The 24,167-nt window shown below is 57.1% G+C and overlaps 1 protein-coding gene across 1 annotated transcript in view; it reads left to right on the forward strand.

The window, feature by feature from the left end:
• The first annotated feature begins 2,921 nt into the window (after window positions 1-2,921).
• The window catches only part of CPNE2 (copine 2), a 52,153-nt gene continuing 30,907 nt past the window's right edge, over window positions 2,922-24,167 (forward strand). Inside the window, exons 1-2 of the mRNA XM_075537920.1 lie at window positions 2,922-3,155; window positions 18,678-18,892. Coding sequence (XP_075394035.1) covers window positions 18,713-18,892 — 180 coding nt within the window. The 5' untranslated portion in view covers window positions 2,922-3,155; window positions 18,678-18,712. The remainder of the gene's footprint in view (window positions 3,156-18,677; window positions 18,893-24,167) is intronic.

Here is a 24,167-nt window from a genome sequence, read left to right on the forward strand (position 1 = left end):
TCACTTCCCTCCAGCCCTTGGAAGCCATGCTTTGCAGGCTCAGCACTAAGCTGGCTGCCCATAAAGGGCCCAGGAGGAGGAGGGGACACGGGCACTTTCTCCCTCACTTACTCACTCCAGGATAGGTTAAGGGTGGGGGGATGGCTGGGGCTGACAGTGGTTGGGAAGGTCCTGGCAGTGGCCCATTCCTGCATCCAGTCCATGACTTAGGGTCTAGGGTCGCTATGTGCCTGGTACCTGCCTCGCCACCTTCTCACAATCCCCCGGGTAGCAGGTACCCCCATTTTACAGAGGAGAAATCAAGACCCAGAAGATAGAGCCAACTGCTGGAGTGGCTGGGATGGGAGCCAGTCAGGAGAGGCTGGAGGGAAGGGCCCCACCCCGGCTTGTCCCTCAGGTAACCCCCTTTTCAAGGCGGCCATGGTGTCGTTACCCCACATCCTCTCGACGTGTGGCAGTGGCACGCCTCCCATCGGAGGGAGTGTTTTGCTCTCTCTTGGGCATTGCCTGTGAGCTCACCTGTGACTTCCAAGTCTAAGTCGCACAGGTAGCAGATACTGCTCTTACTTGGTTCTCTTGGTAGGCTAAGACCCAGCACCTGCCATCCTGCTACCAGAAAGCCCACAGGGCCACATGGAATGGCCACATGTAGGAGTCCCAGATAATGCCATCTGAAGTCCCAGCTGGCAGCTAGCATCAACTGCCAGGCCGACATGTGAGCAAACACTCCAGCTGATGACTAAGGGGTGCTATACAGCAAAGAAGATGGGTGGGGCCTCCCAGCCCACCCTCCCATACACACACCTGAGCTCCAGTGGGTGTTCCTCCCAATGGGTGCTCACTGAAGTGCGGGGCAATCTGACCAAACAGCCTGGATGATAAAGATAAGCATGGCGTTTATGGGCACAGACATACCCAGATATGAGTCTATGTCCAGAAACACAGGGTCCCCAAGTGTGCAGGCGGGTCACCACCAGGCCGATACTTTGCAGAAATAGTCTTGATTATATATGTGCGAAGGACACTTGACCTTATCAGCTAGCCTCTGCGCTCTCTTGACCCCTCTTAAAAAGACACTTTATTAGGATAGAAGTCAATCACCTGGTCGCTCGCTCCCTTAAAGCGTGTAGTTCAGTCGTTCGTGGGCTAGCTTCCCGCCATTGAGAACAGTGTATCATCCATCCCACAGAGACCCAGCACCAAGAGCAGCCACGCCCCCTCTCCCCTAGCCCACCACAACCTTTGACTGTCCTCTCTTTGGACGGCTCAGATCTGAGATCACACAATACGTGGGCTCTTGGAACTTCTTTCCCTCGGCGCAGTTTGTAGGGTCCTCTGGGCCCCAGTACGTTGTCCCACCACATGCTTGCGCTTGATGGGACGTTTGGGCTGTACGCACTTAGGGGCTGTTATGAATGGCATTGCTACGAACGCTGAGGTCAACTTTTGGGAGTACATGCGATGCTTCCCTTCCTCTTGAGTAGGTAGGTACCTAGGGGTAAAATTTCAGTGGCTGGCCTTTGCCCTCTGTCCCTTGACAGCGATCTAGCGTCGCATTCCCCTCAGCAGCAGCTCTGCGGGCAGCCTCCTCTTCCAGCCCCCTCACCTACTCAGCTGGGCTCAGTAGGTACTTCTGTGCTTGAGGCCACACCCAGCAGCGGGACTGCCTGAGCCCAGCTCTTGTCCCACAGGCAGGAGATGCTAGCACCTTGGGAGGGGGGGTTCTAGATTCACCGCCCTGTGCCCCTGAGCCTGGCTCCACCTGCTGGAACAAGGGGGGGGGTGTGTGGTGGCGGGTTTCTGAGGCTAGGGCAATCAGGGCAGGTTTCCCAGGGAAAGTGAGGCTGGAGCCAGATCCCAGAGTGCTCCGACAGAGAGAATGAAAGAGGAGGCAGCGGAGAAAAGTGGGCTGAAGGGAGGGTGGCGGAGCCAAGACCAAAGCTCAGCGCGCGGGGCTGTTCGGTGGCTACCCCTCAAAGGCTGCCCAGTGCCAGTGACTCAGCCCGGGATGGAGCTCATGGCGCGAGGCTCCCGCGTTAACCCTCACCTGCCCCGAACGAGAACTCTCGCCGTCTAAGCTAGCTGCCAAGTCGGGCGAGCCCAGGGCCTTGGACCCAGCTTTGGGCTGGCACCTAGGCACAGTCCAGCGGCTGGGCTATCAGACACGCCCCGGGGGCATTTTCTGAGTACATCAATGCTTGGGATTGGCCAGCTGCCGGGGCGCCGAGTGACAGGCGCACTTCTTAACAACTGGCCCCGCTTCTGGGGGAAAAGAGGCCTTCCCAGAAGACTCCCGGGCTCCCAGGGCCTGTCTAATTGCCCTCGCGCGGATGAGCTGTCAGCTCCGTTCCGACGACCCGTAGTTATCTCCGTCAGAGAAATGTGTCATTTTCCCATCCTCTGGAGGCAAGGAGAAGCAGAGCTCTTTTGCAAAAGGGGGGTTGGCGGCCCTGGGGGGGCCCAGGGGGGACCGAGAAAGAAAGGTGAGAAGAAAGCTAAGATGCCTCGGGGAGGGGGCGCGCACCCGAGGGCGCCGCGGGGCGCTCATCTGCCCTGGGGTCCAGGCCGCAGGCATCGTTCCCGGAGCCCGCCTCCCGGTTCCCGCGTCCCTGGGCCTGGGCGCCGGCGGGGATCTCGGAGGTGCCTGCGCCTCCGCAGCCGCCACCCCGGAAAGGCTCGAACCCGGGCCGTCCCGACCCGCGGGGGTCCCGCCTGGAGCGTCCCGAGCCCCCGGGCTCCCGGCCTCGAGCGCGCGGCAGGCCCCGGCGGCGCTGGGCGCGGGCAGTGCCAGGGCGCGCGGCGGCGGGCGGTTGGGACAGCGCCCCGCTCCGCCCGCGAGGAGAGCGCTCGCCCCTCCAGGAAGCGCGCGCCTCGCCTCCCCACTTCCCTCTCCGCCCCGGCGGCCCCCCCCCCCACCCTCGGCCGGAGGGAGGAGCCCGAACCGTCGCCGTCGCCCGCCCGCCGGCCCGGGAGGAGGACCGGACCCCGAGCGGCCGGGAGCGCACGCCAGGGCCGTGGCCGCGCGGGCAGCGCCCTGAGCCCACCCGTGCCCGCGGGCCCGGCGGAGCAGAGCTGCGCCCGGGGATGCCCGGGGGGCCCGGGGCGCGGGCAGCGGCGGCCGCGCGCTGAGGGCGGAGACGCCCGTGGGACCCGAGGTGAGCGGGGCCGGGAGGGCGGGGCGCCCGAGCGCAAGTGCTCAAGTTCGGCCTCCGGGCTAGGTTTCCGGCCCGAGCGGCGGGTCCGCAGGCCTCCGGGCTCCGCCTGGGGGGGCGCGCGCGGGGGGCGGGCTGCGACGCCCCCAGACCCAGCCACCGCGGGCCCCAGGACCTTTGGTGACTCAGCTCCGACCCTGCCACGCGGGGGAGCCCCGGCCTGGCCCCGACTGCGGGGAAGGGCGGCGGGGCACCCGAGGCGGGGTCCGCGGGGATCGCGCCCAGCGGTCCGAGGGACCCCTCGGGCACTCCCGGGATCCTGGAGAGGTCTGACCGGAAGACAGCGCGTCACGGCCGCCGCGGCCGCTGACGGCTCGGGGCGTTCGGCGCCGCCAGCCCCTCTACGCCCCCTACCCTCACTCCCCACGCCCCTCGCCCCCTGCCCTCACTCCCCACGCCCCTCGCCCCCATCCTGGGAGCTGCCCCAAGGCCGGCTCTGGGCCGGAAGAGAAAAAACGAGAGGGGGCGTGGAACTGGGAAGCTTCCCAGAAGTCGGCTGTGTGTTTGCAAACTAGTTTTTGCGCAAAAGCTGTCTGGCACCTGTGTGTTTGTGGGGAAGGGTGTGTGGGGGTGGAGTGGGCTTGTGGGGAGGACTTGGGATGAGGCTAGAGAGAACAAGGCCCTTCCTCCTGTTCCTGCAGCGCTTTGGGTCTGAAATAAAGGCTTCTCCCCGGCCTTTCTTTTCCCACCCCATTCCCTAGCCCTGCCTCCCTCTGCTCCCCAATTTGGCCAGCTGCACTTGGGGGAGACCCTCTTTCAGAAAGGGGACCTTGATGTACCCTACCTCAGTCACAGGTGGAACTCAGACTCCTTAATGCGGGCTCTGGTAGCCAGTGGGGGGCTCTGCTTGCTGTCTGTGCCTAGCTTGGCCCCACATGGCCTGGGAAAAACCAGCGACCTAGAACCATAATGTTCTGTTGCGTTTAGGGCTGTGGGCCGCTTGGTGCTGGCTTGTTCTGTCCTTGGGAGCACCCATGCCCAGCTTCAGTGGTAGAGACCAGGGAGCCCCGCACCTGCTCCTCCACCCCCTGCCCCTTGTCACCTTCCTGGGCAGATGCAATGTGGAGGGCCTTGATGGGGGACTTCTCCCTGGAGACCTGGCCCACCTCTGACACCTGGGGTCATACCCGGCCTCTGCTCCACAGGACCCGCCCTTCTCTGGGCTCTGGTCTGGGCCTGCCTGCCTGGAAGCTGAATGCAGCACAAGGCATGTTTGTATTGCACACACATATGCCCCTGCCTTTGGTGTGGGGCCCCGTGAAGTTTTTCCAGGTGTCTCCATGGAAAGAACCAGGGTCTGCGGCTTTGGACACCTCCCTCTACTTCCTGCCTGCCTTTGCCCTGACACCCCTTCAGCTGGGGAATTTTCCATTGGAAAACGAGCCAGACGAGGGCTGGTCCAGTCCATGTGTTCTGCAGAGTGGAGTGTCTCCCGTGGTATTTCAAGGGACCTCCCTCCCCGTGAGAATGCAGGGTGGTCATACCCAGGAGAGAAGCCCTGTTTCGGGGTGTCCGGCAGGCAGTGACTAGAGGGTGCAGCATCCTCAGAGCTTCTTAGAGTGCAGGTATGTTTCTTTGAAGGTAGCTGTGAGCATACTAATAGAAAGCCCTCCATGGTAAATCATTGTCCCTCTTTGTCCTTACTCTGGGGACTCTCGGGAAGTGGGCCAACTGCAATCGCCATGCCTTTGGGGACTCTCTCAGGCCAGCCCCCTTTCTGGGAAGAGGGCCCTCCGCATCCAAGTGCCACAGATGACTGGAGGGCCCTGGGGCAGCACCTGGGCCTGAAGGTTGACCAAACCCAGGTTTGAGAACTCTGTGATGGCAGATGGGGAGAGATCAGATCAGAGACAGGAGCATTCTCTCAACGAGTCCCGAGTCCCCTCCTCCCACACCCAAGCCCCTTCCTTTCTCTCGATGCTTTTCTGACCCAAGGCTCTGGGACCCCTGAGTCAGGAGCTTCAGCCTTCCCCACCCCCAGAATGTGGCCTGAGAAACTAGGCGGGGCTCCCCTCTGTGTCTCCCCCTCTCTGACAATGCTGGAAGGAGTCTTGGTCATGATCTTGTCCAGAGAGGCCTTTCTCGGCTCCCAGCTCCCCTCGTTGGGCTACCAGCCGGGGCATCGGTGGCAGGTCAGAGAGAGTTTCCACACCTGCCTGTCCCTATCTTCCTGCAGAATCCGAGACAATCCTGTGGTTGCTTGAGTTTGACCACCCCGGACCCCCTGAAGGGAGTAGACGGTTCCGGAAGCTGTACGCAGATCCTTGGGGCTTCCTCCCAGGGAGCGCTGGGTGGGCTTGACCCATCAACCCTTTGGGGAGCAACCCAGGATCTTTACCACCTGGGCTCCTGAGTGGAGACTCGAGGCTTCTTGGACTTGGAGCACTTGTGGCTCTTCAGAATCATCTCGTTGATTCGTTTGTGTTTCTGCTTATTACCCGTTCCTTCCACTGCCCCCTCCCACACCCTCCCGTCCCCAGTGCCCATCGCATCCAGGGCCACCCGTGTCCCCAGTACTTCCGAGAGTCGGACACAGGAGGGGCCTTGTAAGTGTGTGGGAGAGGAGTGGCAAGCCTCCTGTTCCCACAGCTTCCTGTTAGGCGGGTCTGTGCTGGGGGTGGGGGAGCTCTCAGGATCCCTGTCAGCACATCAGAAGACGGAGGGCTTGCCCAGTGAGGAGGGGACAGACACTGGCCTGGGGGAGCAGCAAAGGTTTGCATCTGGGAGCAGGAAGGAAGGAGGCGGAAGGGATTGAAACTGAGGCTCCTGATGGAGCATCACTGACCCCTCCCCCCAGGGGAGTGAGGCATGCTGGGGAGGGTCGCCCATTTCCAGCAAAGCCTGGGCCAAGTCTCTTCTCCTCTGGACCTCACCTGGGAAACGGGGTCCCTGAACTCTCTTTCCCGGCCACTCTCCATGGATTCCTCCAGGCAGCAGGCCGGAGGGGCTTGTAGACTGAGGCAGGCGGGGACTGGGTACCCTTGTGACTTTGGGTCCTGTCTTCTTCATGCCATGGCCCATTGGGTCAGTCAGCAAGTAGCCCTTACGCGGATCCTCCGTGTGGCCACTTGGCTGCCTTCTCGGAAGACAGCCCAGGTCCAGACAGACTTGCCCAGTGCTCAGGCTCTGTGTGCGTGGAGGGCAACAGCACCCTCAAGGGAAGAAAGCCCAGGGAGCCATTTCAGTGGTAAGGCAGGGTCAGAGGGCTGACTCTGAGGGGTCAGCGAGTCTCCAGGCAGTCCATCGCAGGCAGGCAGCTCATGGCTGTGCTCTGCAGATGCTCAGTAAATAATGATTGGCTCGGCGAACGGAAGGGATGTCCCAGGCAGCACATGCAAAGGTCCTGAGATATGCTGCGTGCCCCTTATCCCAGCAGCCCATTCTCCCTGCAGCACAGTCGTCTGTCTCCCGAGATGGCTCTTGTGCCTCCCCAGAAGCTGCCACCTGGCTGTCCATTGTGCCCTCCTCCTGACATAGGCGGGAGCCCTCGGCTCCAACCCTGCCCCCCAGCTGTGCCCCACAGCTCACCTTTCGGAGTTACACCTCTCTGCTCCCATGTTACCAGGCCCCCCTCAGGCCCTCGCTGGTGCCCAGCTGCCTAGGTTCAAACTCTAGCTGGCCGCTCTGTGGGGGGAAATGTGACAGTCTGCTTCTGGAAAAAACGTTTTTTAAAAAACCAGAAACGTACTGCCATCGAGCCCATTCTGACTCATGGTGACCCTATAGCTGCCCCTGTGGGGCTCTGGGGCTGGAGCTTTTCTATGGAAGTAGAAAGCCTCATCTTCCAGCCGAGGAGTGGCTGGTGGATTCGAACTGCTGAGTTTGTGGTTAGCAGCCTAACACCCAACAAGTTCACTACCAGGGCTCCTCACTGGCAGGATGACGGCTTGGAAGCCCTAAAGGGGGGTCGTTACGAGTGAAACCCACTGGATGGCTGTAGGTTTGGTTTGGGGGTTCTTGTGCTATTAGACCGTGTCGGAGTAGGGCAGGTCCTAAACGTAATCCCTTCGGTGGGTGGGGGGAGATCCCTAAGAAAGAACAGGACAGACACGGGCCCTCACAGGGAGAAGACCCTGCAGGGACAGTGCCAGCCAGCCTGTCAAGAAAGGCCTGGGGTCGCCCATGAGGAGGGACCCTCCCCAAGCCACTGCCCTCTCCTCCTGAGTGACTGTGAAGGGTTGAGTCACCTTGCAGCCCCGTCCCCACCCCTGTCAATCTGGCCTGGCTGGGAAAGGAGGGTCGTCTCTCCTCCGCTGAACTTCTGTTCTTCAAAGTCGTGCCCTCGTTAAATCCGTGCCAAGGCTGACCGGGACCCTGGGTAGGTGCCTTGGCCTCCCAAGACCTCTGTTTTCTGATGGGGACAATCGGGTGACAAAAACAGGAGCTCCTGCTGCCCTTGTGGTATGGCATACATGAAGTGATGTCCTCCCTCAGGGCGGGGCCTGGCACTCTGCCCGTGCCAGGCTGTTAGTCTGTCTCTGTGCAGAGGAGGGCAGCACTGGCGGCCTGGGCCAAGAAGGCCAGAGTGGAGGCTGTTCCCTAGGCTGTGGGCTTTTGTGGGGAACTGAGGCTCAGAGGGCCCAGCCCCACTGTCTGGGTGGGAATGGGCGCTGGGCTCTCTTCAGTGCAGCCAAGTTGGGTCCAGCGTGAAGCCCACTGTAGAAGGAATCACCAACACAGGGGGTGAGCACCCCATCTTTGGAGGGATGAGGGAAAGGGGCACAGCCCCTGGAAGACACCCACAGAGAGGAGTAGAGCACTCAGGCCATCGGCCTAGGGATTCTGGGTGGGAGCAAGACTCCAGGAGAGAGGGGTATGTGTGGATTTCTAAGCCCCCTCCCCAAGGCTGGAAGAGATTGGCCCTCAGGTCCCCCCAACCCCTTTCATTTCACAGCCAGGGAAACTGAGGCACAGAGCTGGGAAGGAGCTTGCTTGAGTTCACACAGAGAGTTGGGAGTCCCCAGTGAGTGGCTGAGGGTACCAACAAACAGTGCCCAGGGCTGGCCCCCATTCTGTCCCACAGCTGCCTTCACGTGGCATGGGGTTGGGACAACTTGGGCTTTGTGGTCACTGTCACCCTGCCATCCAGCTTCCATTAGCTCGTTCACCCTCCTGAGGTCCTGAGCCACAGACCACCCTCCAGCATACCCCCCACGAAGGAACCTGCCCCAAAGTCCTGTCAGGAGCAAGGTGGAGGCTGTCTGACAGCTTCTTCGTCGCTCCCCGCGGGCTTCAAGTCCCTGTGTAACTGAGAAGTCAGGGAGGTAGGGGAGTGACGTTGCCCGAGCAACACAGCGCAAACAAATACAGTGGGGGGGGGGTGGGGGTGGAGGGGCTCCGGGAGGCAGCTTGTCAGTGGGGCACAGAGTCCGAACCCAGCCCAGGCCTCCCCGCCGCTGGCTGGCACACATCCCTCCACTGTGCCCGAGGGCCGGCCATGCCCCTGGCCTGCAGAAGGTCTATGTGCCTGTGAGGCCGGGGCGACTTCCTTGATACTCTGAACAGCCGCAGGCACCCGGGCCCAGCTGTGTGGTCCTGCCAGCTCTCTGTGCCATCCAGCTTGTGCAGCTCGCTGTGGCAGCGTGGGCACCCACGTCCCAGCTGCTGAGGTACACGCAGTGGCCGGCTGTGGAAGCAGCGTCATCGCCGCATCTCGATGGCGCAGGCTGTGTCCTGGACCTGAGAGTGGCTTTGTTCCGTGCGTCTCGTGCGTCCACTATGAACTGAGCCAGATTTTGAAGGAGGGCAGGAACCCTGCTGGACCCGACTGGCACATGGGTTCAACCTATAGGTGGATCTCCTTGGTGACTGCGGACGGCCTGCATTGTCAGCCCATTGTCAGCCCACTTTGCAGGCAAAGCCAGTGAGGCTTTGGGCGCCTGCCTGTAGGGGCAAGACTCACCCCTGTGGTGATTGGGCTGGCCAGGTTGGGCCCATGTAAGGCCAAGTCAGTCAGCTGGGATCCTGGAGTGCTGAGGGATTCCCCACCCCACCCCATCCCCCCAAGGGCCAGCACCTAGTCTTTGGGGATTCAGAGAAAAGTGCTCCCTCCCGCCCCCCTCCCGCAGCCCCCCAGACCCCGGCTGTGGTCTGGCAGAAGCCCAGGACGAGAGGGCCCTTAGGCCGACCCTGCACAGTCTCCCGCTGCACTGTCTGCGTCTATATTTATCCCATAATGGCCCGGCAGCCTGCTGTAGCTAAGGTGGGAAAGTGATTTGTGTCGAGAAACCACCCCCACCTTGATGCGAATGCCAGCCTGCTCTCTGGGGACCTGAGCAGGAGCCTGCGCGGCGATGGGCATGGGGAAGGGGTGACCCAGGAGGGTGAGGAGCACCGGGCATGTTGGGGTGCTCGGCCTGCAGCTGGAAGGCAAGACTAGACAAACCCTAGAGCCTCTCCACCCCCCACCAGATGCAAAGCACAGCGGCGGCTGCTGAAGCCCAGAATCCCCGGTCCTGGGCTAACTGGAATCTGTAATCCCAGCATCATAGATTCTGAGCTGACAGGATGCCTTTTCTTCCCCTTTCTCACTCTCCCTTGCCCTCAGCCAGCCAGCGTTTGCCCAGCACCCTCGCCTTGGCTTGGTGAGCCCGGAGCCCCGGAGGGGACCATGCAGTCCCCTCTCCAAGTTCAGGTCAGGGGGACAGTTCCTAGGTCCGTGGCTCCCACCTGGCAGGGTTAGCTAGTGGTCCCATCAAGGACTCATAGGACTCAGGAGGGGTTTGGAGGAGGCCACGCCCCTCGGCTGTTGGTGTTACAAGCAGCCATCCCACTTGTAGGACTGGTGACTGTCACAGAGGGAGAGTTCAGATCAGGAAATGGGTGCCCAGGGGCCTCCTGCAGCACAGCTTCAACTTGCCTACCGGCTCCCACGGCGACTTCTGTGTGTGGCACCAGTGTGACGCCCACAGTGACGTAGACGCTCCCCCATCGTGTACCCCTTTCTCCAGCCACCAGGGAGCTCTGGCGGCACCACCGTGAAGCACCTGTCTGCCAACGGAAAGGTTGGTGGTTCAGACCCACACAGCCATTCCTCCAGGGAGGTGGTCTCTCCGAGCAGGGCCCTCAAAAGGGGACAGCAGAGGGAACCAGTGGGGTGCTTCTCCTCCGGGACTCTATGGCCCTTTCCACTGACAGATGCTGGGGAGATGAGGTCTCCAGTTTGGGGCGGTGACAGAGCTTGTTTCTGTGTATCTTCTTCAGTGTGTCTTTTGGTGAATGCATGGATCTTTTGGTGAATGCATGGATCTGCTAGGCATTGCTCATTGCCGGGTGACCATAAAGAAAAACCAACACCCCACCACCACCAACCAAAGCAAAACACTGCCCTCTGGTCCATCCCGGGCCGCGAACCCTGTGGGCCAGTCTAGAACGGCTCTTGGGCTTCTGAGGTCAACATTTGTATGGGAGCAGCAAGGAGTGAACGGCTGACCTTACAGGGAACCCCACTGTCACCGGGAACTCATCGGAGAGGCACGATGTGCACCCCCACTGGGCAAGCAGGAGCCTTGGTCCAAGTTCTTGTCAACACATAGTCAGCTGTTTTTACTTTGGCCATCCTGGAGGGTGCACAGTGGTCATGTCATTTGGTCTTACTGAGCTGGTTTTAAAGAATGAGCGCGTGGTTGGCTTATGAAGACAGAGAAGGGCTCCCAGGCAGATGGAAGGCCATGTGTAGTACGATGGGGGGGAAGGGGTTCTAGGAGATCTTGTGGGGAAACATCATCAAAGAGTTTGGATGTTGTCCTGAGAGCCGTGTCAGGCATTTCTCAGGTTGGGATGGCTCCTCCGGTTGTTGTTGCCATTTGATGGACAGGAAAACTCAACAGATTCAGAGAGACCCAGTGTCTCCTCCAGAGGCCTGGAGATGCAGATTCTCCCAGAGGTTGAGGGGCTCACGATCTCAGTCTGCTCGGTGGGAGATGATTGGAGACAGCCTCTCCCCGTCATGCTCAGCAGCCCTGGGGCCGGCAATACAGCCTCTGGTACTTTCTCCATCTGCACAACCTCGCTCCCCTCCTCACCAGCTGACAAGGTCCAGGCAGGCTCTCTTGGCCAGCCCAGCACCCCGTTCCCTGGCCCTGCACGAATGTCTGCGCAGTTAAAGATCACCCCTCGTCTCTCTGGAGCATTTCATCTGGGAGGTGGGGTGGCATTTCCCTGCTTTGGAAGCCCTGTGGCCACAGCATCAGAGTGTGTGATGGCCGGGCCTTGTGTCCAGAGACCCACACATAGGGAAACCTGGTAGGGCTCCCACAGAGGCTGAGCATGACATCTGCCTAATTGTGCCAAGTGCAGGCTCCACCAGACCCACCCTGGGTGTGGCCACTGATGTACAGCCTCAGTGCGCACAAGTGGTCCAGGACGGAACCGCAGCAGCCTCGCCTGAAAGCATCATAGGGATGCAGGCTCTCCCATCCCTCCCCAGGCCTGCGTACCCCGGGGCTCTGGTCCTGAGTCACTCTCCAGGCCTGGAAACACTCACCCCAACCTCTTGGCTCAATGTCTAGCCCCAAAGTACACAGGTAAGGGGAACTCTAGGGAGCATTTGCCCAGAGCCCAGTGTAGATGGCCAGAAGGGGGCCCGGAGGGAAGCACCGGCATGGGATCAGCTGAGGGCCGTCAACGGCATGAAACGAAGTGTGTGTGCCGCGCTGAACGGGATGCCGATTTGCTTGGCAAACCTGCACCCAAGTCACAATACAAAGTGACTTTAACGAAAAGGTATCTGCTGGCCCACATCATCTTAACCTGAGGAGCTTATTAGAACACAGGTGATGGGCTGACAGCATTGCTAGTGTCAGGTGCAGTCCAGCCGTTCCCGGCTCTCAGGGACAGAGCACAACTCTCCCCACAGGCCCCCTAGGCTGCGTTCTTCTCGGGTGGCTTCAACCTCCTGCCTTCTGGTTAGGATCTGTGTTAGTCTGGGTACTTTGGAGAAACAAATCTACAGAAACTCCTGTATAAGAGAGAGTTTTACATAAAGGTTAAGTGCACATCAAGAAAACATCCCAACCCAGTGCTGCCCAAGCCCACAAGTCCAACATTAGCCCATATGTCCAACACCAATCCACAAAGTCCTCCTCCATCTCACAAAACAGACGCAGTGATGCCGACTGCAGGAAGAAAACCGAATCAATGAGTGTGTAAGCATCTCAGCGCTGGCAGGGGTCTCCACACGGCTGCTCCAGCACCCAGGGCTGCAGCAGGGTAGGTCCACGTGGCTTCTCTTTGGGGATGTCTTGCAGGAAGTGAGCCTTGCCAGCTAAACCAGGGAACTGGCTCAGGTAGCTGCACCTGGTCCGACCATCAGAGAGCAAGAGACCCGAGAACTCGAAAGGCGAGGCTCACCGGGAGCCATTTCTCTCTGCCCTTCAATTAACCCCACATGTGTTTATCGGCCAGGTTGGCACAATAAATTAACTACCTCAGGATCCAAGGACGTAACCCCTGCCCACTCAAGTCTCCCGGCCCAGGCTTCTGATGGAGTGCCTGGATGGGTCCCTAACATACACACACACTACACACCCGGCAGGACTGAGGCTACCTGTCTGCAAACCGCGCAGGGTAGAACAGCCTCCGGCCACCTCAAGCACCCCCTACCCCCACCCCACACACCCCAGGCATGGACGGGTGAGGACTTGGGTCCCCAAGAGGCCTGGCAGCCACAGCTCCCAACAGGAAACACTGCCTGGGAGGGCGTGTGAATCCTGTGACCCCTGAACCTATTGTCCCTGCTCTCACTCCCATCGATGTCACCTTGGCCTTTGTGGCACCAGTGTTTGTCCCCCAGCTAAGAAGGGGAGTCTCAAGCGGATTCATCCATTTGGTCTCAACCCATCCTCCTTACATAAACCATACGCTTTGCAGGTGTCCCAAGGTTTGCATCTGATCCCCCAGCCCAGCCTGCCGCAGTGTCACCAATAACAGCAAAAACCATACACTGTCAAAAAATACAACACTACAACCTATACAGTGTCACTGCAAGCGCTCGGCTTCAGGTAATCCTCGGGACATGAAGCAAAAGCACCCAACAGGGGCCCCGTTTTACAGAGGGGGAAATGGAGGCCCAGAGAGGTGGCCACTAGTTTGAAGGCACCCAGCAGGAATGGGAGACTCAAAGCCGGCTGCCCTGGCAGACTGTAGACCTTTCTGTCTTGTCATTTATCTGAAGCAGAGGGTCTCGCTTTCCATCCCCCAAGAGCAAGTTGGACGTGGTTTTTCAGCACACGATGCCCCCATAGAGGCTCTGAGAGGCCATCCCCCTGTCATCCGTACCCCTGGGTCCAGGAGTGAGGGCTACTGCCTCCCTGGTCACCTCTGACATGCCCTTTGCCTCCTAGCCCCTGCCCTCCCCTCTGGTCTCCACCTCAGCCTGCTGCCCTCAGGGCCCCCTGCCTCCCTGGTATCTCCGCACACTGGGATCTCCTCTCTGCAGAGCACCGTGATGGGTCCGGTCCACGGCCTGGCCGGGGCTGGGTGGGAAGACCCAGTGAGGTGGCCCTGATGCTGAGCCGGAGCACCACCTGGGGGTGAGGTCCCTCGATGATGACGTGGGAGTGAGGGGCCGCTCTTCAGAGTGGTTTCAGGAGCTGGGGGGAGGGGGGAGGCCGGTCTGAGATCCTTCCCCCTCATCCATCCGACCCTGAGGTCAGCATCCCCCTCCCCGTGGGGCTTAGGTTCTACGGGGACAAACAGACTAATGGACACGTGTGTGAAGTTAACTTCATTGCTGTCGTCCTGTGGGCTATGAAGAAAAGCCCCCCACCCCCGTGTGTCCGAGCGGAGAGTGCGAGCCCCGAAGCTGGAGACTGGGGAGCCCAATGAGCAGAGGAGACCCCTGTGGCTGGGTCAGAGGAGGTGAGGGTGTCTGGGGGGCTCTGGGTGCTGGGTGTCTGATTCTTTGCTGTAGCGTGTCGTTTAGGGGAGCTGGTGGAATGTGTGTTAAGTGAATGAATGAGAACACCCCCCACCCCCGCACACAGGCCCTGCCCTCTGAGGCTCAGTAGACCCATCTGTAAAAGGGACTGTTGGTTGTGTATCCCCACCTTCTAGCTTCTTCCTTAGGGGCCCAGTCACCTCCACAAGGCTGGTGCCCATGTGTGCCAGGAGTCAAGAGCATCCCGCGAGGCAGGCCCCAGGCTCCCAGTGCCCCCTCCCCTCCAGCCTGAAACCTCAAATTACCTGTGGGGCTGCGCTATGCCAGGGAGCCTTTCCATCATGCCCAGATGCGCGTGGCAGGCCCAGCCCTCCTTTAATGACACCTTGCCCGCCCGCCCGCCTGCCCACTGGGGCCGGAGGGGAGGGGGCCCAGCCTGGCCCAAGCTGTAGTTTCTTTTTCCATTGCGTCAGGACTCAGGGTCCAGCCGGCCTGAAGCCGCCGGTCTGGCAGAGGGACTCATTCTTCCCCCAGCGTGCCTCAACTCCGAACACCATGTGTTCCCCGTTTCGGGTGAGCAGAGCCTTCCAGCCAGAGGGTGAGTTGGGAATGGGGGACCCGCCCAGGGCTGGGGGTCGGACTCTGTGAGCCCCCTTTGCCCACGGGCAGTTTGAGCGGCTCCAGGAGGGCCTGCAGAGTCAGGGCCCTGGCCCTCCCAGGCCTAAGTGGAGCAGTGGGCGGGGGCTCCTGCCATGACCAAATCCTGGGCGTGACCAAAGCCAGGACAGGGGTAGCCATGGGATGGGAAGAAGTGGCTCCGGAAGCGTTCACATGCCTGTGTGTCTGTTGGTCTGTGTGCACGTGTGAGCAAGCATGCATGTATCTATACACGTTTGGACATGTCAGAGGAAGTGTGTGCGTGACCCTGGCCACACACAGATGCTCCCCCTCCGGAAGAGGGTCAATGCATCTGACTTGGCAGCAGGGAGGATGGAGGGGACCTGAGGAGGCGGCTGAGCTGGGCTCCGCCTGTCCATGATGATACAGGGGCATGGACCGGATGACCCCAGAGGAGCCAGTGCCCTTGGACTCCCTGTTGAAGTGGGCAGTGTCCCGGCTGCCAGCATCCCCTGTCCTCTTAGCCTGGGGCTCCCCTTGGTCTGACTGGCTCTCAAACTGCCTTCCTGGGTCCCTGCTATACCCAGTGGGTCTCCCTGTCTGGAGATCCTGGAGAACTAGTTCGAATCCTGTGTGACCTGGGCCAGGTGACTCCCCCTCCCTGGTGCTCAGTTTCCTCATCTGTAAAATGGGGGCGATTGTACCTGCCTCACCCACTTTGAGGTTCATGAAATAGCTCCCTCTGAAGCTCCACGGCAGCCTCTCCATGGAAGGGTGAGCTCAGTGGGCTGAAAATTTGGTCACCTCCCCCGCCTGGCCCAGCAGCCCAGCTGCAGGCTGTGAGGGTGGGTTCAGCTCTCCGGACCCTCCAATCGGAACAGCTTCTTACACAAGAGGAATCAATGCGGCAGGCAAATTGCAGGGCTGCCCTGACACTCTGTGCTTGTGTGATTACGTTGAGTTCTGGGAGCGGAGGAGGGAGCCGCTGAGTCCAGGCTCACCAGCCAGATGCGCTCACTGCCCAGAGGGGTGGGGGGCAGTGGTCTTTCAGGCACCACTACAGGCTAGCCTGGGGGACATAGCCTACTACGGAGGCAGGTGCGTTTGATTTGTCCAGCAAGAAGCCTGGGCTATGGTTGGGGTCAGAGGAAGGAGGAGCCAAGCCTTCCCTCCGCACTTCCTGCCTCCCAAGCGCCTCCTGCTGACACCGAGGTCCCCAGGGTCACTCTGAACTGCAAACCAGAGATGAAGGCATTCGGGAGCAGAGAAGGGTGGGGGCAGCTGAGTGGCTGGCAGGATGAGCATTAGTTGGTGTCAGTGAGCTGGACCTGTGAAGAAGGTGGGACAGGAAATGCTTTGGTCCCTGCCGGGCAGGCGGGGCTTCAGAAAGTGCAGGGGAAATTCCAGGATTTTCCAATTCCACTTTCCACGCACTTTTTGAAGTCCTCTCAAGCACACATCACAAATTAAAACAGAGAAACGTTAAACGTGCCAATTGGTCACTTCTCTGCATAAGACCCCCGGAAAAATCTCTCAAGAAGAAAGGTTAAAGCCCCCCTGGCGTGCCCCATGGAGCTGGTGGCCATCTCTCCCCCACCCCACTTCCTTCTGGGCAGAGCAGACATGGCCCCTGGAGGCTGAGGCGGCAGCTGGGTCAGCAGGAACCCCAGTTCGTCCTGGGACCAGTGGGCATCCAGTGTATCCATTCCAGGGCCTGCTGGACCCACCATCACATGGGTGACTTGAGACAACCAGGCCATCCTCAAAGGCTCTAGAAGCCCCTCCCTGGATTCTGCTGTTTCAGGCAGCCGTGACAGCATCTCTCCATCTCTGCCTGTGCCTCCCTCTGGGAGCTCTCCTCTCCTGACCAGGATGCCGTCAGGATGCAGTGGGAACCCCCTCCACTCCAGTGATCCCAGCTGAGCTTGTTTGATCTGCCATGCTGCGATTTACTCAGGAGTCTTCATCATTAAGGTCATGGTGACAGGTACTGCAGATCAGGACTTGAACTTAACCTTCAGTGAACCCTCTGGTGGCAAGGCGTGGACCTCAGTTTCTTCCTCGGTAAAATGGGGGAGGTGTTGGTTCCCTGCCTCTCCCGCCCAGGGACTGGCATGGTCAACACATGGTGAATACTTACTCCGTGTGCCCCTCGGATCCATGTTCCCAGAGGGAATGCCCAGCTCTCCCACCTGCCGGACTGTTATTTGTGGGCTCAGCCTTTAGGAGCAGGATCTGCCCCCCTCACCCCCGTCTGTGTGGATGATGATGGTGATGGCAAATGCCCAAGTGGACAGCATTTCTGACCACAGGAGCCTTAAAGGGCTGCGCCATGATGTCTGTGGGCAGAGGAGTTTAACTGAGGTATGGGGTGCCAGAGCCTTGTCCCCAGGACCTGGGGAGCACAGGGCCGAAAGCCCTACTCCAGCCCATGAGATGGGGTCCTCCACATGCCCTAAGACAGCCGGGCACACAAGGAAGAAAACAACTGCTTCCGGTACGTGGATGCCAGCCGTGGTCACAGGCAGCCACGGCAGCTGCTGTCCTGGTCGGTGGTGGTATGGTCAGTGGCTGCGGAGCCAGCTGACACGCATGGCCACCTGTTAACAACAGGATGGAAAGTTGCCCACCCTGGCCGTCTTCCCGGTGGCCGGCACGCCGAATGCACAGGTGTGGCGACTGTGTACTGTGAGTGCCTTCCAACCGAGGTTGGTGGTTCAAACCTAGGAGCCGTGCTGAGGGAGCAAGATGAGGCTACCTGCTCCCATAATTATTGACAGCCTCAGAAAACCTAGGAGCCCTGGTGGCCTCGTGGTTATGTGCTGGGCAGTTGGCTGCAGGGTCCGCTGTTCGAACACCAGCCACTCCATGGGAGGATATGGGATTTCTGTTCCCCTGTGACAGTCTCGGAAACTCCTAGGGACAGTTCTACCCTGCCCTCTGGGCTCAGCACGGAGCAGTAGCCATCGGCATGATGATAGTCAGTTTGTTTTAGTTTAAAATGGGTCAGGATTGGCTGGGTGCCGATAGGTAGGTTTCCCGCCCCAGAGGCTTGTCTTCAGCAGGGTAAGAGCCAGGAGTTTTCGGTTGTGACCTCCAGACTTTTCCTTGGCTGAGTTGGGGAAGCACGTGACCAGGCTTTTCTCCCCGGCTTTGAGAGTAGGAGACAGAGGGTCCCAGTGCACGGAGTTTGGGAACATGGTACCCCAGTGAGAGAGTAAATTCTGTGTTGAGCAAGATGAGAACTAGGGCAGGGTCTGAGCCACTTAGAGAGTTTGCTCATTCATGAACTCCCTCGCCGTGCTTTCATTCAACAAATGTGTGCTCAGGCTTCCTGTACGCCCGTCACGGGGCTGGGGCTGGGGACACAGAATTAACAGAGACAGTGAACCCAGCCAGTTCTGAATACATTATCAGTTGTGAGCTTCCTAGTGGCCAAAGCAATCGGGGAAACATGCAGCGACAGGTCCCACGCCAGCCACGGATGCCAAGGTCTCGGTTCCGCCGCAGAAGCCAGGTTTCCCCGGGGCTTCCACATCCACTGGGCTTTGCCGTTGATCTGACAGGGTCAAGCTGGTCTGTTGGCCAGGTGAAGGCTCTCAGTAGTAAGAGAACAGCTTCACAGATTGACTTCGAACATCGACCAGAGGCTCCTTGTTCATGCCTTCTGTTGGATTTTCTTTTCTTCGGGTCTTGGCACGTGTTGCTCCCTGCGCCTTTCATTCCATCGCACTACCGGTGGTGTGCTGGGTTCCGCGTTGGGCTGCTAAGCTCAAGGTCAGTGGTCTGAATCCACCAGTCACTCTGAGTGAGAAATACGAGGCCTTCTGCTCCTGTAGAGATTTACAGGCTCAGAAAGCCAAAGACTGGGCACTCACACCTGAGGGCCAAGTGGTGACACCTCCCCAGGGTGGGGTGGCATAGCCAAGGTTCGCCTGCCCTCTGACCCCTGCCTCTTATCCCCTTAGACTGCCTGGAATTGCTGCTGCCTCCGCCATCTCCCATGGCCTACATCCCGGGTGGGGGTGCCCCAGCAGTAGGGGCAGCCCCTGTGGGCTCCCAGTACTGCGTGTGCAAGGTGGAGCTGTCGGTGAGTGGCCAGAACCTGCTGGACCGGGACGTCACCTCCAAGTCAGACCCCTTCTGTGTCCTCTTTACGGAGCATGATGGCAGGTGGATGGAGGTGAGTCCCTCTCTGTGTTGGCTGGGGGCAGGGCTGGCTAGCCTCCTGGAGAAGGGCTCCAGGGGCGTCCAGGTCAGGCCAGAGGGGGCTTTACCAGCTCCTGGAAGTAGTTGGCATGAGGGCCGGTGGCAGGGACTTCAGAAATGGTGACTGTGTTAGTTGGGGTAGACTAGAGAAACAAATTCATAGACACGCATGCATATGTGTATAAGAAAGCTTTATATAAAGAGTAATTGTACATTAAGAAAGCATCCCAGCCCAGTCCAGATCAAGTCCATAAGTCTGATATTAGCCCATATCTGATACCAGTCTATAAAGTCTTCTTCATACTCATGAAACACATGCAATGACGCTGAATGCAGGAAGATCACAGTCTGGTGGTGGGAAGTCTTGTGCATCCAGTGGCATTGTAAACATCTCATCTCAGCATTGGCTTCTCTGGCTCTAAGGCTTTAGTGTAGTTCCAGGTGTCTTGTCAACTGCAATGTCTCCAGGAAGTGAGGAGAGAGTGTGTGTGCCTCCAAGGAGGAATACAGAAGTTCCCAGACTCCTCAGGATGCCACGCCCACACAGAGACCTCATTGCCCATGACCTGATTGAGGGGCTAGACTCCACCCCTTCACTCTTAATCCTCAAATTGGCAACAGTGCCTCTAGGAAAGGAGGTTAAGAACAAGCACACTTCTCAAAGGATGTCACCAGTGCCATGAAGCATGACATGTCACATGGACATGGTGGAATTGGCATGTGCAGATTCTGAACAAAATGATTTAAGACTTAAATAGAAAACCTAAAACCCAAACTTTCAAGATCTAGGCCTTGCCAAGATTTCTGGTTTTGTTGAAATGAGTTCCTGCGTTGTCAGGGTAAACCAGTCCCTGACAATATTACGGGGCTCGAAGGAGCAATTGTATGGTTATAATATATAAAAAGTATAGTAAAGTCACAGGAGATAGGAGAGAGAATATAATAAAGGAGTCAGGCACATCTTACGGGACAGCCATGATCTCAGCAGCCAGGTCCACGTGGAGAGCCGGAGGAGGACGAGGAAGAGGAGGAAGAGGAAGGAGAGAGCATCTGCTCTTTATTTCTGACCAAGGCCTACATATATTTAGGGGTGTGCAAGCCCCCTAGATTACAGGTAACCACACGTGCCACAGGAAGGGGTTGTATAATAGGCATACACATCACAGGAAGGGGATGAGCTAGGGGTGTACAAGCAATAAGAAGGGGAGGGATTAGGGGTACCCATGTGACAAGGTGGGCGGACCCTAGACTCAAGATGGCAGCCTAACCTCGGTCATCCTTGAATGGGCTTGACCTTGCCTGTAGGCTAGCGGTTCTCAGCCTATGGTCGTGACCCCTTTGGGGGTCAAAACTACCCTTTCACAGGGGTTCCCGATTCATAACAGTAGCAAAATGACAGTGATGAAGTAGCAACAAAAATAATTTTATGGTTGGGGGGGTCACCACAACCTGAGGAACTCTATGAAAGGGTCTCCGCATTAGGAAGGTTGAGAACTACTGCCCTAAGGGTCATCAGCCATCTAGAGCAATCAGACTGTATAGTCTGCCCCACCCTAAGTAGGGCCCACTCCCTTCTTATAAGGGTAGTGGATTGTTTCCTTCAAGTAGAGCCTAGTGCTCTTGCATTGACCTCCAAGTGTACAGTCATTTACCACATACAGCAAGCAGTGTCCTAGGTTTGGCATATATTTGGGCGAGGCAACTTGGGGAAAAACCCTTTTTGCATCCCACACTGGGTAGTACAAATGGGCCGACCACCCAACTTCTAAGGGAAAGGTCAGTGGTTCACGCCTACCAGAGGTACTTCCGAGGAAAGGCCTGACTGTCTCCTCCTGAGAAGCCGCCAGCACAGACCCCCATGAGCGTAGCTCTGCTCTGACACGTGGGGCTTCTGAGAGCGGAAACGGAGTTGACAGCAGCTAGGCTTTTAAGTTATCGTAATAAGTCATAGATTCACACTGATAATTATATAATTTTACATGTATTCCTTCCTGTGCTACTTTAAATGATCATAACAGAGCATTAAAAACCTTCTATTCCTGCTTTCACATTTTAAATAACGTCCCCTCATTCCTAGCCAAGAGGGGCCCTGGTGGCGTTGTTGCTCAGTATTAGGCTGCTAACCTCAAAATTAGCAGTTCAAAACCATCGGTTGCTCTGGCGTAGGAAGATGAGGCTTTCTATTCCTGTGATGAGCTGCAGTCTCGGAAACTCGCCGGACCAGCTCTACCCTGTCCTGCAGACTTGCTGTCAGAATGGACTCAGTGGCAGTGCATTTGGTTTATTCCTAACCGGAACTTACAGTCAGGAGGGCACATACAGAGAAGCAGGAAGGACAGGCTTTGGTTTTTGTTTTTATCATTATTATTATTGGCTCATACAACTCTTATCACAAGCCATACATACATCAATTGTGTAAAGCACACTTACACATTCATTGCCCTCATCATTCTCAAAACATTTACTTTCCACCTAAACCCTTGGCATCAACTCCTCATTTTTCCCCTCCCTTCCCGCTCCCCCCTCCCTCATGAACCCTTGATAATTCATAAATTATTATTTTGTCATATCTTACACTGTCCGAAATCTCCCTTCACCCACTTTTCTGTTGTCCATCCCCCAGGGAGGAGGTTATATGTAGATCCTTGTAATCGGTTCCCCCTTTCTACCCCACCCTCCCTCCACCCTCCTGATATCACCACTCTCACCACTGGTCCCCAAGGGATCATCTGTCCTGGATTCCCTGTGTTTCCAGTTCCTATCTGTACCAGTGTACATCCTCTGGTCTAGCCAGATTTGTAAGGTAGAATTTGGATCATGATAGTATGTGTGGGTGTGAGGGGGTTGGGGGAGGAAGCATTTAGGAACTAGAGGAAAGTTGTATGTTTCATCGTTGCTACCCTGCACCCTGACTGGCTCGTCTCCTCCCCGAGACCCTTCTGTAAGGGGGTGGGTGACCAATTGCCTACAGATGGGCTTTGGGTCTCCACTCTGCACTCACCCTCATTCACAATATGATTTTTTGTTCTGATGATGCCTGATACCTGATCCCTTTGACACCTTGTGATCACACAGCCTGGTGTGCTTCTTCCATGTGGGCTTTGTTACTTCTGAGCTAGATGACTGCTTGTTTGCCTTTAAGACCCCAGACGCTATATTTTTTGATAGCCAGGTACCATCAGCTTTCTTCACCACATTTGCTTATGCACCTGCTTTGTCTTCAGCAATTGTGTTGGGAAGCTGAGCATCATGGAATGCCAGTTTAATAGAACAAAGTATTTTTGCATTGAGGGAGTACTTGAGTGGAGGCCCAATGTCCATCTGCTACCTTAATACTAAACCTGTACATATATGCACATAGATCTATTTCCACGTCCTCATATATAAATACATTTACATATGTACATGCCTTTATTTAGACCTCTCTAAATGCCCTTTGCCTCCTAGCTCTTTCCTCTATTTCCTTTTACTTTCCTCTTGTCCCACTATCATGCTCAGCCTTCATTTAGATTTCAGTAATTCCTCTCGGTCACATTACCCTTGATCATGCCCTACCAGACCTCATACACCCTCCTCACCACCAATCTGGATTATTTGTTGTTCCCTTGTCCCTGGGTTTATTAACACCACTTCCTTTCCCCTCACCTCCCCCTCTCCCATGTCCCCCTGCAACTGTCAGCCCCGTTGTTTTCTCCTCCAGATTGTTCATCCAGCCTATCTTATTTAGACAGACCTGCGGAAATAATAACACGCACAAAAACAAGAACGACAAAAACCAAGCAACAAAAGAGAACACAACAACGCCATCAAGCCAATGACAAAAAAAAAATAAAAAACAAGAAAGAAAAACTTGTAGTTAGTTCAAGGACTGTTTGTTGGCCTATAGGAGTGTTTTCCAGTTGAGTCTGATGGGGCATCAAGCCCTGGGCCCAAAGTCTATTTTTGGTGTTCCCTGGGGACTTTGTTGCTCTGTTCCCCTTGTTCTGTTCCACACCCTTAGTGTTTTGCCTCGGTGTGGTTGCATCAGATTGGGCACAATTCCCACAGTGTCTCCACTGTTGTCCCCCGTAGTGTTATGGATCAGTGAGGGATGTAGTTTCTCATAGTGGGGCCGGCCATGTGGTCCTCTCTGTGGACTGGCTGCTCTGAGCGGGAACATTGGCCTCCAGCAGGCTTTGGTCTTAAGATGGTCCAAGCCCTGCCTCATCTTGCTCCTCCTGCTGTGTGGCCTCAGGAGCACTGCTGTCCCTCTCTGGGCCCCTTTCCTCCTCTGTGCTATGGAGGCTGTCTACCTCCAGCGGCCTCCAAATGGGGACCCTGATGGAGGAGACCCAGGCAGTGTCCTTGGAGTCCAGCCAGGCTGGGAGGCTCTGACTGGAAGCATGGGGAAAGATGCCTGAGGAAGGATATTGAGAAACCCAGTGTTGGCCCATTCCGGTTTAAAATGTTTCAATGTTTCTAACTCTAGAAGGCAGGGAACGATGAGGCTGTCTGCTTCCGCCAAGAAACCCAGTCTCCCAAACCCACGGGGACAGTTCCACCCTGCCCTTGAAGGGCCTCTGTCGGTCGGAATCAACTCAATGGCAGTGAGCTTGGCTTTGTTTTTTTTTTTTTTAATTTTTTTTTATTTTAACAATTTATTGGGGCTGATACAATTCTTTTCACAGTTCATACATATACATACATCAATTGTATAAAGCACATCTGTACAGTCTTTGCCCTAATCATTTTTTTCTCTTTTCTTCTTTTACATTTTATTAGGGACTCAAACAACTCTTACCACAATCCATACATATACATACATCAATTGTATAAATTGGCTTTATTTTTTAGCTCAGGAGGGAGTCGATACTCATAGTAGCAGGTTTAGAAAATCCAGATGAACGGAAAGATGAAAATCAAAATGAACCGGGAGCCCATCTGTCAGGGAAGAGCTGCGGCTAACGGGCTTGGAGCCAGCCTTCCCCAGAGTTCTATCTGCACGGGGATTTTCCAAAGTTGGGATCTGTTCTCCCCAGCGATCTCACTAGATCACTGTGAGGTCTCACACACCATCCACGGGTTACAGAGCTCCACAGATGTTGGCTGCTGCCTGTGACGCGCTCTGCTCCCTGGGACTTGTGACTCACTTCACCACAGGCAGGGGCTTGGCTGGGTCCCCCAGCATATCCGAAGTGCGACCTAATTGGGCAGGGGGCGGCGGGGAGGGGGGTGTCATAGGGTCAGCCAAGGACTTCCAGGGGAAAGCA

This window comes from Tenrec ecaudatus, chromosome 18 (assembly GCF_050624435.1).
Source record: "Tenrec ecaudatus isolate mTenEca1 chromosome 18, mTenEca1.hap1, whole genome shotgun sequence".
NCBI classification, from domain to species: Eukaryota; Metazoa; Chordata; class Mammalia; order Afrosoricida; family Tenrecidae; genus Tenrec; species Tenrec ecaudatus.